The sequence below is a fragment of the Urocampus carinirostris genome, chromosome 7 (assembly GCF_059441175.1).
Source record: "Urocampus carinirostris isolate Australia breed hairy pipefish chromosome 7, RoL_Ucar_1.0, whole genome shotgun sequence".
NCBI classification, from domain to species: Eukaryota; Metazoa; Chordata; class Actinopteri; order Syngnathiformes; family Syngnathidae; genus Urocampus; species Urocampus carinirostris.
In genome coordinates, this window is record NC_142355.1 from 20029745 (window position 1) to 20046282 (window position 16538).

General features: G+C 38.6%; 1 protein-coding gene across 1 annotated transcript in view; it reads left to right on the forward strand.

Moving 5' to 3' along the window:
• Window positions 1–16538, forward strand: part of ano3 (anoctamin 3) — a 94734-nt gene that overhangs the window by 586 nt on the left and 77610 nt on the right. The window contains exon 2 of the mRNA XM_088340436.1: window positions 8047–8196. Within this exon, the coding sequence (XP_088196562.1) occupies window positions 8047–8196 (150 nt within the window). The remainder of the gene's footprint in view (window positions 1–8046; window positions 8197–16538) is intronic.

The window sequence follows — 16538 nt, forward strand, 5'->3', positions numbered from 1 at the left end:
CTCTTTAGTTATGATTTATTGGATTATGAGCCATCCATTATCTGAACCACTTATCCTCAGTCGGGTCGCAGGGGTGCTGGAGCTCATCCCAGCTATCTTCGGTCAGTGAACTGGTCGCCAGCCAGTCGCATGGCACACATCTCACCTGGATAGGGCTTAGGGGGCTGTGAGGATTACAGTTTTGGACTTCTCCAGTGCCTTCAATACCATATAGCCTCTGCTACTTAGTAGGAAACTGACAGAGATGGGAGTTAGCTCACACCTTGTAGAATGGATTACGGACTACCTGACAGGCGGGCCCCAGTATGTGAAACAGGGGGGCTGTACATCGGACACTGTGGTTAGCAGCACATGATCTCCGCAGGGGACTGTGCTCTGTCCGTTCCTATTCACTCTGTATACATCTGACTTTCAGTACAACTCTGAGTCCTGCCACATGCAAAAGTTTGCTGATGACACTGCGATGGGATGTATCAGAAGTGGGCAGGAGGAGGAGTACAGGAAATTGATTCAGGACTTTGTCCAATGGAGCGACGCAAACCACCTGCACCTGAACACCACCAAGACCAGGGAGATGGTGGTGGACTTTAGGAGAACTAGAACTCACCCGGTTCCTGTAACCATCAAAGGAGAATTTGTAGAATTTGTCCAGACCTACAAATACCTGGGTGTGCAGCTGGACAACAAACTGGACTGGACTGCCAACACAGAAGCTCTATGTAGGAAAGGTCAAAGCCGACTTTACTTCCTCAGAAGGCTGGCGTCCTTCAACATCTGCAAAAAGCTCCTAAAAATTTTCTATGAGACTGTTGTGGTAAGCGCCCTCTTCTATACGGCAGCGTGTTGGGGAGGCAGCGTCAAGAAGAAGGATGCCTCTTGTCTCAATAAACTGGTGAGGAAAGTGAGCTCTGTTGTGGGCACAGAGCTGGATAGCCTGACAACAGTAGCTGAGAGACGGGCACTGGAAAAGCTGCGGTCAATCATGGACAATTCATCACATCCACTACACAGCATTATCTCCAGACAGAAGAGCGGCTTCAGCGACAGACTGCTTTCACGACTTGAACCACGGACAGACTGAGGAGATCTTTTCTTCCTCATGCCATGAGGCTCTTTAACTCCACCCGTCGGAGTAAAGGTCCACATTAAACCACACCCCCTACATTGCATATTACTGTATTTTATTGCAATGTGTATTCTGTGTAGCACTATCTAGATACTCTATATAACACGCTACAGTGGGTATTAACACGTCACATTGGGTATTTTTATATTGTATTATTTTTGCTTTATTATTGTATTGTCCTCAGCACAGGGATGCTGCTGGAAATGTGAATTTCCCTGTGCGGATGAATAAAGTATTTATCTATCTAAAAGATAATTCACTCGCTTATCCACACCTAGGGACAATTTGGACTGGCCAATTAACCTGACATTTAGGTCTTTGGAATGTGTGAGGGAACCGGATGTCCCGGAGGAAACCCACGCAAGCACGGAGAGAACATGCAAACAACACACAAAATAGCTGGTAGCTAGATTTCAATCCATGACCTCAGAACTGTGCCGTGGACCGGTAACCACTCAGATGCCTTTATGAAAACCTACCAAAATCTAAAAAAATGTTAAAATGATCGCGACCTACTTTTGTTTAACCAAAACACATAGAGCCAATTTCCGTGGCGTGACTTCCATTAGATTAAATTGCATTAATCTAATGATATGAAGTTATGACCTTTACAAACAATGATTTATCCTCCTCCAAATTCAACCGAAGTCCACTTTTGAGAATATATTGTCCTTTTGTTGTAATTGGCCGGGAGGTGGAAGAGTGACGTCTTTTTAGAAAGTGAATGATGCTCCATAAAGCAGGTCCATCAAATCAACATTCTACAGCCTGACAGTTTAATGCTGGCACCAATTTCACCCAACAAACACTTCAAACTCCTCCCCTCCATTCCGGCTGCGGCGGTCCAGGTTATTTTACAGCTCAAAGTGCGGCACTGTGATGGCAGGCTCTTGAGATCATGCGGTCCTTACAAGGTACACATGTGTCGGTTACTACCTTACTGATGGGGGATTTATAATATTGGTGACACATGGCCGGGAAAGTATCTAGGGATGTTGATGGCTCTTTAGGTAAGTTCCTTCAAATAGTTGGTTGTCAATGAAAGGTATTCGTGATATTACAATATTTTGTGTGCACCTTTTAAGATATTTTGAATTCTGAAGTCACTTTAATTGTGTTAGTTGTTGTGTTTAGATACTATATCTAGGGAAAGTTTCTCAGTGATATTATTGGCAGGCAAGAAGAAATGAATCTCACCACAGTCCTGGAATTCAAGAGTAAACTTTTAAAATTGATTTCAAAACTACAGTAGATAATCGATTATTTTCATCACTCAACATTATGCTGTGAAATTAGTAAACCTTTGGAGGTATAACAAAAGATGAAAGGAGACCTTTTAGAGATTATTTATTCATGATCTTTGAAAGAAGGCAACATACAACAAAATGCAAACTCGTCATTTTGTTTTCCTTGTCCTTAAAAAATAACACAGTGGTCATCCAAGTCTTTTTATAAAACGTAGCCCAGTTAAATTTACAGATTAATGAGGAAGAAATTTAATCCTATGTGCTTATATATCAGACTAGAGCCACAGAGCATAACAGCCATTCATTTTAATGAGCTGCTTTTAAAAAACACGCGTGCATGCATGCATAAATGCATTCTGCAACTTCTCTTAGTTGTTACTGTAAATATTAAATCGTGCCTTGGGCATACATATGATGTAAACTGGGTGGTCATCTTCTTGTTGCTAATAGAACAATGTTTACATTTTCGAGTACAAAGCCTGAAGCCGACTTTGAATGTTTTCATCAAAACCTTAGTGCAACTTTCATCGGTCATTTATGGCAGCAAGTGAAAGGAAGATAGAGTTGCGTATTTAAGCGTGGAAATCAATTAATTAAAATGAAAATTTCTGTGACTGGCATGAATATAGTGGCTGGCAAGGAAGAGGCAGGTTTGAGCCAATATTGGTAAATAAAAAACATGGGAGTGCTGTGCAAGTCTAACCAATTTTCATCATGGCAAATAACTTGAATCAATACATTTAACGCCTGGTGCTCTTGTGATAGAAGTAGTCTAAAGAGGTTTAAGGTTTACAAAGTAGAATGCGTGCTGGAGCCCAATCGCACTAACTTGCAAACATGCTCTGCAATAAAAAGACTCGTGACATGAAATAAGTGCTGTCATATATTATTAGTAACTCTATGAAGTAAATCATATATTTTTAATTTGGATTTTGATATACAAACCAGAAAGTTTTTCCCTCTAGAAGCCATGTATAAAAAAATGAAGGAAACATGGCTTTACTTAGGAGTATTTATTTCTTCACATATTTGTATATTTTTATGGTAACTTACCAAGAAAGCCCAAATCCATGTTTTATTTTTTTCCTTTTGTCTTACAGAACTCCAATGCCTTTTGTATAATAATTGCAATTTAAAAAAAAGAAAATAAATTGCCCTTTAAGAAAAAAGGTTAACTTGGCAATTTGTATTTTTGGATTAAAAAACATAACATTAAGACCAAATAGTATTTTTAGTAATGAAATCCCTCTATTTCAATGTTTAATGGGGACCAGAATCTCCTGCAATAATCAAAAATCTGCGAAGTCCCCCTATGTTCCGGTCTGGGGCCTTCGCTCTGAAACTGCTGGTCTCCTTGTGATCCCAAGAGCCAAGAAGAGATCTGCAGATTCAAGAGCATTCTCCATTCGGGCCCCGGTGCTGTGGAATGCTCTTCCCCCTGAGATTCGATCTGCAACCTCAGTGGAAATGTTTAAATCTAAGCTTAAAACACACTTCTGTTCTATAGCATATGAATAACCTATATTTTATGTTGACAATATCTATGTATTATTTGCCCTCATGTAGGTTTTACATCAGGGGATTGTGTCACAATAGTCTGTAGTTTGCAATAGTCTTTGATCTGTGCAGCCCTTTGACACTCTGTGATTAAGGTCTATACAAATAAACTTGACTTGACCCCCATTTATAACATGCAGTCTGCCAGCCCCTGCTCGCCCAGGAATAATGTATCGCGCCTGCAAAGGTGCAGTTCATTTTAAGTTGAAAGAACCTAAAAAACGCTGCCATGCATGACACAAATTTGTCCTCTCAGCAATCACTGACCTGGGCTAATGGATTGGCCAAAACAATGCTGTTCATTTCAGGTGGGTCAGAATGGCACGCTTCAGCAGCCAAAACTTGAAAAAAGGTGCTCTGCTAGCCCATTCTTTCTGCAATAGTCGACCGGCGATAATGGATTGAAGCCACAAACATGCATTTAATTTTAGGCGGGCCAGAACAACACGCTTCAAGGCAAAAGCAGCAATATGGGATTGTGGATAATGGATCACAGCCATTCGAATGAATACAGTAACGACAAAAAAGAAGGGTTATGCCCGACTAAAGTGCACTCTGCCGGTCCCCACTCAGAGCAGTATGCAATTGGGGATAATAGATCGCAGCCACACAAGTGAAGTTCACCTTTTTGGTGGAGAGATCGACAAATAAGAGCTGCCAGACTCGACAAAAGTGCACTCTGACGTCACCTCTTGCAGCAAATGCGATCGGGGATAATGGATCGTGGAAACATTTTTAACCGGCGATGCACAGAGGTTGCGAACCAGCGAGGTATACACTAGCTGCTGCAGACCACTAAAAGTGGTTGGTTGACTGCAATAGGCCTCTGGACCATAGTTTGACGCCTTAGTTTTTTTTTTTAATAACACATGAAAATAATCAAAATTTCAGTCTTAATCGGTTGACGTACTGTATGAAAATTTGTGTGAAAGGTACATGATAGCTGACTATAGAATTCAGTGACATAGAGAAGAGAGGGAATATATATAATTAGTTTAAGGCTGGATTAAATATGCTAATACGAGTTGATGATTATGCTGCTCACGTTAAAAGACGTTTTCCGATTTGATGGAAAATGTTTTTGGCTTTTAGCAATCGTTAATGCAGGCTGTTTAAGAGCTATTTAGGTGCTCGCTGGCACTCAGAGGCCATGTTGTAATGCACACGCTGCAATTAAAGTACTCCTTCAGGCTCTGCACACACCTAATATTTATGTATGACGTTATAGCATTTAATACTTTTGTTTTATGATAAGGAAGCTGCCAAGTGAAAATTACTGTACCTACTCAGGCTAACACATTGTTCAAGATAAATGTTCAAATTATATTTGCGTCATTGTAGTCATGGCCACATATTTAATGTTTTAGAAATGTTGTTCCAGCCATCCATTATCTGTATTACTTATCCTGGGTAGGGCCGCTGGGGTGCCGGAGCCCATCCCAGGTATCTTTGGGCAGTGGGCAGGGGACACCCCAAATTGGTTGCCAGCCAGTCGCAGGGCACCCAGGGACAAACAGCCATTCAAACACTAACTCATACTTAGGGACAATTTTGGAGTCACCAATTAACTTGCCACGCATGTTGTTGGAATGTGGGGGGTAAACCCGAGTGCCCGGAGAAAACCAACACTGGCACAGGGAGAACATGCAAACTCCACATAGGAAGGTTCGATCTCATGACCTCAGAAATGTGCCGAACAAGCGCTAACCACTGCGCCGCCGTGCTGCGAAAACTAAAATAATATTATATTAATTCATATCTGCAAAATTATTTGCAGCATGTTTACTTTTGATTAGTTTATGTTTGCAGTGCAATCTTAAACAACCTAATCAGACAAAGTAAATTATTAACAATACTGTACTACTGCATGAGCAGATAATCAGAATACAAAAGGGGAAAAAATGGATTCTGCTTCTGCATACTGATTGAATGAAGGTCTTACGGCACACTAGTGTGCCTCGATGCACTGGTTAAAAAACACTGATATAAAAGATCAATGCTGCCAGACAAATTCTGTAATTTATATCAATACAATGAAATATTTCCCTGTATCGCGTCATCAGCAGATAATTAGTGTGTAAAAAGAAAACAAATAGTATTCTTCTGCCACCTACAGGTATGGATGAATGTTACAGTTACACGGCTGGTCAATGGAGGAAAGCAAAGATACAGAATAATAGGATAATTACTTGCGAATGTAAAATTGGGCAATATCCTGTCGCAGGTTGGAAAACACTGGAACATAGCGAACTTGTTTGAATAAATCATCAGCCCAGGCAGGAAATTCATTGAGGAAGCACCTGCTCATATATCGATCTAATCTAATGTCTCTATCCCTTTTGTAATGATTAATGACAGTTTTTCACTTGGTGAGTGCAGTCATATCGTTCTCATCTGAATGCTTGCCAATAGATGTTGCATGTCCACTTGCGCTTTCGTCAATCAGGGTTGAGGCAATCGTCTTTATTAATGGCGGCCGAGTCAACTAAATTTGCTTATTCAGGGGGCAAACTACTTCCCCTCTTAAGCTTGAGGCCGCCTGTCTGGCGTCTGGCTCCTTCATCCTGGGATTCATCCTAAATCCTTTGTGAACCTTTATGAGTGTAATCATTTCATGCCATATTTCCGTGGGATATTACTTAAAATCCCATTGTATGCAAAGATTCACCCAATCTTATTCTAATATTATGATTATGCATTTTTCACTTTATGTCTCAATTCCTCTAATGTATTGCTCTCCGATCTACAGATGACTAGCATCAAAAGTTTGCAGCCGGTACGAAATGCTGCAGCGAGACTTTTGACAAGGTCAAAAAAGGTCTCCTATTAACCAAATTTTAGCTGACCTAACCTATCTCCCTCTCAGTTTAAGATGTATTTCTTAGGTTATGTTGCTAACATATAAAGGTTTGCATGGAATTGCCCCCTCTTATCTTCCTGATTTGATTGTGCCCTATGTTCCTACTCTGAGTTTTGCTCGGAAAATACTGGTCTACTTGAGATTTCCAAGAGCCAAGATGAAATCTGCAGACTCGAGAGTGTTCTCCATCCGGGTCCCGTTCTGTGGAATGCTCTGCCCTCTGAGATAAGATCTGCAACATCTGTGAAGGTGTTTAAATCTACACTTAAGACACAATTTTATCCTGTTGACCTCATATTATTGTTTTATTGTCCTTTCCGGTCGCTTGAGTCAGGGAGAAGAATAATCTTGGATATTGCACAGTGTGCACTGGTACTTGGACCTGATACATCAGTCAAAAATTTTGAATTTAATTCTCTTTATTGTATTAAATAACAACATGGTGAATGAAACATTGTATGCAACAAGATTAGACATGGCATTCCTGGATAAACACAGAATAAAGACTTTATATATAAAAAAAAAGATAAAAGACATTTAGGATAAATTGGCAAAAATATTTACAACATAGTGCTTAGAGACTGGCCTAAGTTGTAATAATAGTGCAATGAAAAATAGTACAGTAACATTTAGCAGCAGCAAATAATCCCAAATCAATCACAAGAGACATGTTTCCACAGCCTTGCGCGTTTGTTTAGGGCGGTGATGGCCCTGGGGAAGGAACTCTCTCTGAGACAGGGACCTCATTGTTGCTGTCGACTGAACTTTTTTCATGATTTTTGTTATTACTTATATTTAATGTTGACTGTGTATTGTCTGTTGATTCCCTTCCAACATCCTTTGCAGCCTGGTCATCCTGAAGGGGGGTTACCTCCTGTGTAACCCCTTCTCAAGGTTTCTTCATTTTCCTCATGCTGAGTTTTTTCTTAGCATCTTTTTTCCTAATGATGGTTTCAGATCAGGAGATTGTGTAATGGTGGCCTGTGCAGCCCTTTGAGACTCTTTGTGATCAAGGGCTATTAAAAAATGTGACTTGACTTGACCTTGTATGACTTGAGTTTTCTAACCTTATCTGTGAGTGTACAGCTTAACAATGACGGCATTTTTTTCTGATGGCGCTCAAAGGAATCTCAAAGAAAATTTACAGTATTTACAAAAATGCACAAGAGCCGCCACGCGATACAAGTTCGGGATCATTTGATGATGCATTCTTGATGTCCCGTTTCAGTTAATGTGGCATGTGCTTTTTTGTGCAGGAGGATCATGTTACCAGGACAGTTGCATGTGGGTTCCCTTGCTGGAGCACCGGGCATGCCGTTCCACAGCGGGCCTCAGCCATTCGACCTCCTGGAGCTCCTCACCCGCCCACACCCACTCTGGAGACACCCAAAGCGAGCAGACGTCCGGTGAGTTGGCAGGCCTCATCAAGTATGTTGCTGTTCGTGGGAAATTTTGTGCAGGGACAGTTAAGACCAACTTTTCTTTTTGAGTCAACAACATTTGAAATGCATTGTGGTATAATGAGCAATGCAATAACTGATTTAACTTCTATTTGAGAAATATAAGGTTTGTAATATGTCCATTTAACAAGTACAAAATAAAAATAAGAAAACTCAACCTTTCCAAGGTAACATTTTTAATTTAAAGATAATTTAGATTGTTCTGTTTATTATTTTCTCATTATTATATTTATTTTAAGAATCATTACTTAAAATAAAAAAAAACGTATTTTTTGTTTAAATAAATTACATTTATTTAAATCATTTTAAATGTTATTTTTTAACATTTAACTGTTCATTTTAAGGAATATTTTTGTAAAATTGGAGGGATTTTTTTTCTCTGATTGAATGGAAACCACTCTGAGGTGTCGCCTGACCACTGCCCACATTACAATTAGAATTAGTGGTTGCAGAATGATTGAATGAATGAAGGAATTAATAATTATTGTATTTTCTGAAATAAAAACATTACATCACAAAATTTCAAATGCAGAAGATTATTGTGTTTTTTTCCTTCATGTTTATGAACTACAGTATAAAATGATCGAGACAAGATAAACAAAAGATAGTCTCTGGCTCAATTTAAAAAACATTATTTGTAAAATTATTACTAAAATTTTAAGTCAAATAGGATAGATCATTTTTAGAACAAAATTCTAAAAAAAAAAAAACAATAATGTATTTAAATTCTTTATCAATACCAGGTGTTTTTTTCTTAAAATCTTCGTAAAATTAAATTGGATTTATAAAAAAAAAATAAAAACAAATATTATGTAATATAGATGTTTTTGGAGAGAAAAAAAACATTCTTTGATTAAAAATCAAAACAAAAAGAAGAAGAATATATGAATAACTCTTAATTTTTAAAACGTAAAAATATATAATTTTTCAACTTTTTTTTCATGTTTTACGGTTGATTTTTAAATAGTTTTTGGTAAAACTATTGTTTTCTTTTATTGACGTTTACTATGTTTGTGTACTGTTACCCGATGCTAAATCTATTCCACCCTGGTCATCCTGGAAGGGGGATTACCACTTGTGAGGCCCCTTCTCAACGTTTATTTTTTTCTCACGCTGAGGTTTTGAGGTTTTCCTTGCCCGCATGTTGGTCTAAGATCAGGCAATGGTGTAATTATAATCCTGTGCAGTCCTTTGAGACATTTTTGTGATTAAGGGCCATACAAATAAATGTGACTTTACTTGACTTAACTTAAAATAAGAAAATATTCCCAAATAATGATAATGATCATACAGACAGTTTTACTCAATTCAAATATAATGTTTTTTTATTATTTATTATTATCATTTTTGAGATTTTACATTTTTACCTTTTTTACAACAGTAAAATATTTACATTTCTTTCATCAAATAACCTACACACTTTGGTTTAATGAATCCTGTACGGAAGCATGAAAACATAAATTTAATCATACAACGTATTTTCCAGACTATAAATTGCTCCGTCTTATAAGTAGCACCAGCCAAACTATGAAAAAAGCTGTCACTTATAGTCTGGAAAATACAATGGTTGGTTGGTTGGTTGGTTGGTTGCTTGGTTGGTTGGTTGGTTGCTTGGTTGGTTGGATCCCTTAACCATTAGGGTTGTAGGTGCACCATTTCATGGTGTGTGTCTTGGGCAAGTGCAGCCTGGTGCAGCTCATCCCTCTTCAGGACGATATAAGGTTAATCACTATTACCAAGGAAAACACATTTCATATCATCATGTGTTTCGCTACAAGCCACATTATCATTACTGCAAATTTTTAATTCTTAATTTAAATCTGAATACTTTAAATTGGATAAAGTTTCCGTAGTTTCAAGCCTGAATAACAATGAGAAGATATTATTTCAAACATTTTTATTTTACAAAAACCATGGCATTTCTAACATGGGCGTAACCATGCACCCCAAAATTCAACCCAAGCACTCCCAAAAATTATAGAATTTTAAAAACTCCCTTTTCCTTAATAATTAAAGGGTTGAACAGAACAAAAATATACAATGTAACTGCCTTGAAATGGTTCAGTTTATTTGATTCCTAGCACCGCTCTCACCACCCTCCCCGCTTCTTTTCCCATGCTAGTGTCACCTGAGGCATAGCAGCAGAGTCTGTGGAGGCTCCAGTGTATTATAGTGATAGTATGTTGTACAGAGGTTGTGTTGAACAACTATTTTGCCACCTAAATACCATGACTTTGTTATCACCAACAAATATTAGTCCTCGTTTTAGCTGCATTGAATTGAATGCAACAAGGATAAGCCTAACACAATTTTTGTAGCGTAAGCTCTTTGTGTGGTTATCCTCCTAGCACCATTCACATTTTTTTTCTGTAGAAAAGCACCAGGTTCGGGTTAGTGTCTATTACCCACAGTAACTGTAAAGAAATACACAAAACCTCCTCCTAATTGATTTGTTTATGGTTGTCAATGCTAGCCAGTGGATCAATGGGAAGTGACACTCCCGAACAGTGTTGAATGATACTAAATCACTTTAAGTGAAATTAAAAATGACTAACCAGACACTCTGAGTGCTCAGTCAAAGCTCTGAACCTAAAATTGCCCCTGATTTCATCAGGGGTTTAACTTCTCATATCACTCATCGATGAAGGTTGCAATGACGAAATTGACCAGTAGATGGTAGTGTTTATTCTTCAAGAATCCTCTATGCCCCTGCAGTGCTTGTCATCTGACCTAAATCTGAACATGCAGGCAGAAAAGAGATGAAATTTTTAACTGGGGCTGACCCTATAAGAACCGCTCCATTATTTATCGACTGGCCCGGATCTAGGAGTGCTACGAGCTCTGATTTGTTCATGTCGTGTCGCAATGTTCGCCGCCCTCCTCCATTGCCTCCTTCCTTACATCTTAACAGTGGGGGCAACACGACAGATGGCGTTTGCATTCGCTTGACACCTGCCCTCACCAAAATGTATACTGTATGTTCTCATAACGTTCCACTCAAGAGATCATCAAAATCCAGGTCTTTGCATTTGACTTTGAGTTAGCACTGTGTGACCTTGCAGGCTGAAGAATTATCTTGTTTTTAATTACCTGTGTAAATCATAATCATCATATCCTGCCTACTGCGGCACATTGATGATCAGAGAAATAAAGTTCACAGTTTGTCTTCCCTGTAGAGAAATAAGACCAAATTGAAGCATCAGTTTTAATATCCGGTTAGAGGCTGCACCACGGGATCTAGGTAGTCGTTTTCATGACTAATTTATTACAATTAGCATCCTAGAAGATCTGCCCCGCAGCACTGTGCCTATTGATTTGTTTTTTGCTCACTATGGGTGATGCCGAAGCAGAATTTTTGGGCCAGAATAATTTGAAAGCTGCATTGTTAACGCTTGTAGGTGAACATTGCCCTTTTAGAACATTTTTATCAACTCTATCAGCAAGCTCTCTCACCACACCAGTTCTTCTCCTTACTTCCTCATTCCTTAACATATCAAGTTGTGTCACCCCACACAAACTTCGCCAAGAATAATTAATGATAAAAATAATTACAAAAAAAGCAAGAATTAATACTTATTTTATAACAAAAAAGTGAAAAGTAAAATAAAAAGTTGAACAATACTTAAATCAATAACAATTATCTCCCATTGGGGCAATAAAATTAGCGCTTGTGCGGCACAGTTCATGTCATGGGAACCTGTCGTGGGTTCAAATCCAGCTCCAGACTTCCTGTGCGGAGTTTGTATGTTCTCCCCGTGCTTGCGTGGGTTTCCTCCGGGCACTCCGGTTTCCTCCCACGTTCCAAAAACATGCATTTCAGGTGAATTGGCCGGTCCAAATTGTCCCTAGGTGTGAATGAGCGAATGAGTTGTCTGTCCCTGTGTGCCCTGCGATTGGCTGGCAACCAGTTCAGGGTGTCCCCTGCCCACTGCCCGGAGATGGCTGGGATGGGCTCCAGCCCCCCCGCGACCCTAATGAGGATAAGCGGTACGGCAGATGAGATGAGTTAAAAACATGAAAGACTTAGATCTCATTTTTCAACCTCTTTTTACTGTGAAATAAGTATTCACTAAAAAGAGGTTGAAAATACAGTAAAACAGATCAATTTTACTCAAAATGAGCAATACTGTTTACCAAATGCATGGGAACATTAAATGTGGTCCCAAAAAATTGTTGAAAAGAATTTTAGAAATAAATAACGTTAAAAAAACAAAAATTCATCATTTTTCACCCCAAAAAATGAAGTTTCATAAATATTATAGTAAGAAAAATGAAACCTAAAATGGTAATTTTTATTTCCCAATGGAGAGACGTTACTTGGGAAGACTGCAAAAAACAATGAAGGAATCAGATGTCTTTTTGTTGTTGTCATTTTCCCCCGAATGCTTCGAGGGGTGGAACTGCGACAATGCAGGTGGAATGAATCCAATTTCTCCACCTTTCCAGAATACAGACTGGAGGAAACTAAGGAAACACCAGGACAGGGCTAACAAGACCGGTCAGATGCAAATAAAAAAAAAGACAAAATGAAATGCCACAACATCAATCTTATCCAACCATCCAATGAAAAACCGGACAATGTTCTGACATATATGTTTTTACTAATACACAAAATATGTTACATTAAAAATTGTTCTATTTTAGTCTTAGTGGTGATGTGTTTTAATAGCAGTGCGTTACTATATTGGCATAATCTGTATACCATACATCTATGATACTTAAAGCCTAAAATGTTCTAACGATTTGAATTATTATTTTTTTTGTATGTTCTCCCCGTGCTTGCGTGGGTTTCCTCCGGGCACTCCGGTTTCCTCCCACATTCCAAAGACATGCATTTCAGGTGAATTGGCCGGTCCAAATTGTCCCTAGGTGTGAATGAGCGAATGAGTTGTCTGTCCCTGTGTGCCCTGCGATTGGCTGGCAACCAGTTCAGGGTGTCCCCTGCCCACTGCCCGATGATTACTGGGATGGGCTCCAGCCCCCCGCGACCCTAATGAGGATAAGCGGTACGGCTAATGAGATGAGATGAGACAAATTTAAGCTCACTTTCCCCTCTACATTCTAGATTTGTGATTAAAAACATAACATGGTGTTTAAATGTATAATTTCACAACTATACAGCACATCTTATTCATTGAAAACTCTGAAGGACTATCTAATACTCAAAAATAATGTTATGGGGGGGGAATACAATTTTAAAGAGACCCTGTGTATTATCTGACCACTAAATATCACTGTATTGTGTAGTGCAGGGGTCGACCGAGAACCTATGGCTCGCGAGCCATGCATGGCTCTTTTCATGAGTACATATAGATCAGAGATATAGTAGAATTTGCAATTTTTTTTAATGTGGTAATGGTTCATACGGATTAGATTGCCGCACATGCAAAGCCAAGACAAACATTGGGTTTGGTCCATTATATGTAGTGCACAATTTTAACTACAGTTTACAGTCAAGGTGTCACACCAACAGACACCGGTATAGCTGTAAATCGCTAAGAAATCTTTTATATGGAAGCTCATTAAACATTCTGTTTGTGTGAATGGGTAGGTGTGAAGCACATTGTAAAGCGCTTTGGGAGGTCTTCATTGACTTGAAAAGCGCTATATAAATGCAGACCATTTACCATTGTTGAGTTACTTTAGAATGAAAAGCCACATAACAAACCTTAAGTACCCATAAGCGTTAGCAAAGCACCTAGAGCAATTTGATTGGGTGAGGCAGACTATGGAGAATACAAGTGAACAAATCACATCATTTTTCTTCTCATTTTTTTGCCCAGCCTTTCAGAGGGTTTTTGGTTTTCGGGGTTACCCTAAGCAGCAAAACGGTGGACAATCCTGTCAGCTTCTTCTAAGTGAGCCTCATGTTAAGTCAAGTAAATACAAATCTCTCAACCTTTGAGTATTTAAAAAATGCAGGTATTTTTATTATAGTTCATCCATTATTTTAATCAATATTGGGTTTTTTTTGACAAATTGAGTATTTTTTGTACTACTGGGAGGCACTGAATAATTCACTCTGCCCCTTTAAGTGCAGCCCTAGGTGATAATAGATTAAATAAATACTGATCTTTTTATTTTCATATTATTTCTTGTTTTTTAGCGTCATTTTTTCATCTTATTTTGTGAGGGGAATTAAAGAAGTTAAATTTAAAACTAGAAGAATATTTTAATACAAACTTTTTTGTGGAACACCCAATTTGGCCCAATTTCACTTAACCCTAGCTATGGCGGCCCCAAAGTAATTTGAGTTTGAGACCCCTGATTTATTGTGTCGGCTTACACTTGATAAACCGGAGGCTTTCAGTTTTCTTATTACTAACCAACTTTAAAAGTTGTTTCACATGTATCTGAGTAAGTGATTAAATGATTTGAATAACTACTCCATTGATGTAGTACCGTAAATTCCGGACTATAAGCCGCTACTTTTTTCCCAAACGTTCAACCCTGCGGCTTATTCAGTGATGCGGCCAATTTATGTAATTTTTCTAAAGGCCGCCAGCGGCGCTCGAGTACAAAAGGTAAGATTTAGACCGCTGGAATATATGCGCCGAGGAAGACTGCAACTTCTTAGCTTGTGCACAAATTAAATTAGCGTGAACTTACCCTCATCATGCAAATTGCAAAAAGAAAGGCACATGACGCAGATTTCAATCTAAAAGCAATCGAGCAATCCGATAAAGAAGGAAACAGAGCTATTGCACGTAAACTTTACTTTGCGAATGTGTTGCTAGCGTGTTTTGGAATAAGGGAGGGTGGAACGACGTCTACATGACAAAGTTTCTTTCCGGTACTGAGGAAGACGACTTTGATGGCGCCAGTTATAAGGAGGAAGATGAGGATGGTTCACCGAGATTTTTACAAGTATGGTATATTTTTTTAACAGACTGTTTAGCGAGCGTGTTGCTAGTAGCCTGTTGCTACCTGTCACACTCACGGTTTGGGATAAAAGTTATATTATTATTATTAAGCTTTGAAAACTCTCTCGGTGTACCGTCTTGCTTTGAAAATATGTGTAACCATGTATAATATGTACTTGCAACTGTATATTTTTGTAATGTATTTATTTGAGAGACTTACTTTAATATGTTTTCCACGGGCGAATCAAAAAGAAGGGACGAAAACAACGGGGGCTGACGGGAAGTGGAGTAAAGGTGAGACGTGTTTTTGGACGCAGCGGACAATAGTGGATAAATACTTTACCCACCCTTACCTTTGGAAATATAGACTTTTTTTCCTTGGATTACTTTCAACAGAACGCGGACTCTGCAGGTCTGCATCAAACTTTAATTACCGGTATAATTTTCCGTTCATTTTGCCGGCTGGTTTTTGGACCGTGTACTTTATATTCAGTTACAATCGCGGGACTTCAAGTCGGGTTTGGGTTACTTTTGTGATTGTGTTACATGTTTTAATGTGGGCGCATGCGGCTTATATACAGGTGCGGCTTGTGTAAGTACAAAAACGTTATCATTTGGACAAAACACGCGGGTCTCAGAGGGGATTTATGGAACATTAGTGGAAAGAAAAAGAAAGAGTGTTTGGAAAAAGAAAATTACACAATATTGGAGAGAGCAATCGTGAAGTCCAATGGACGAGCTGAGACCATGACATATAAAAGTTGATATGATAGTTCATATATTTTTCTGATTGATTCAATCAATATTGGATTTCTTAATTACTTGTTTTCACAAATGGGAGGCGCTAAATAATGCACAATGTCGTTTTGAAAGCATCAAGTTAAACAAACCAAATAATTTGCAAAATTTCAGCAAATTCTTAGCTCAGTTTTTTTGTTTCCTTCATCACATTTTCATCAGATTTCTTATATTTGATTCGACTATGTGGGACTCCTTATTCAACCAAACTTAGTTCATTGGGCTTCCTAGTGCATATTGGAGGTCAAGCTAGTGTGGCTAAAAAGGCAACAATCGATCAATACCTGGATCAATGCACGTCATTGTCGCTTCATTTGAGAACCACCGCTGCCTTTTGGTGACTTTTCCACAGTTTTATTTTGTCAGGTAATCAGGGAGCAGTGTTGGGACCAACATGTTACGAGTTCCTGTAACACAAGTTTCTTCTCTCGGTAACGAGTAATTTAACAGGTTAACAATTACATTTTGTACCTCAACTGTTGTTACAACGTGGTGCTGCTATTTATTTGAAGTAATCTATGTATTACAACGTTCACTAATAGGCAAGTGTTCTTTATTCTCTCACGGCGTAGCATACAATAATAGTCTGTTAGCAAATTTTAAAAACAGTAGATGTAATACAACTAA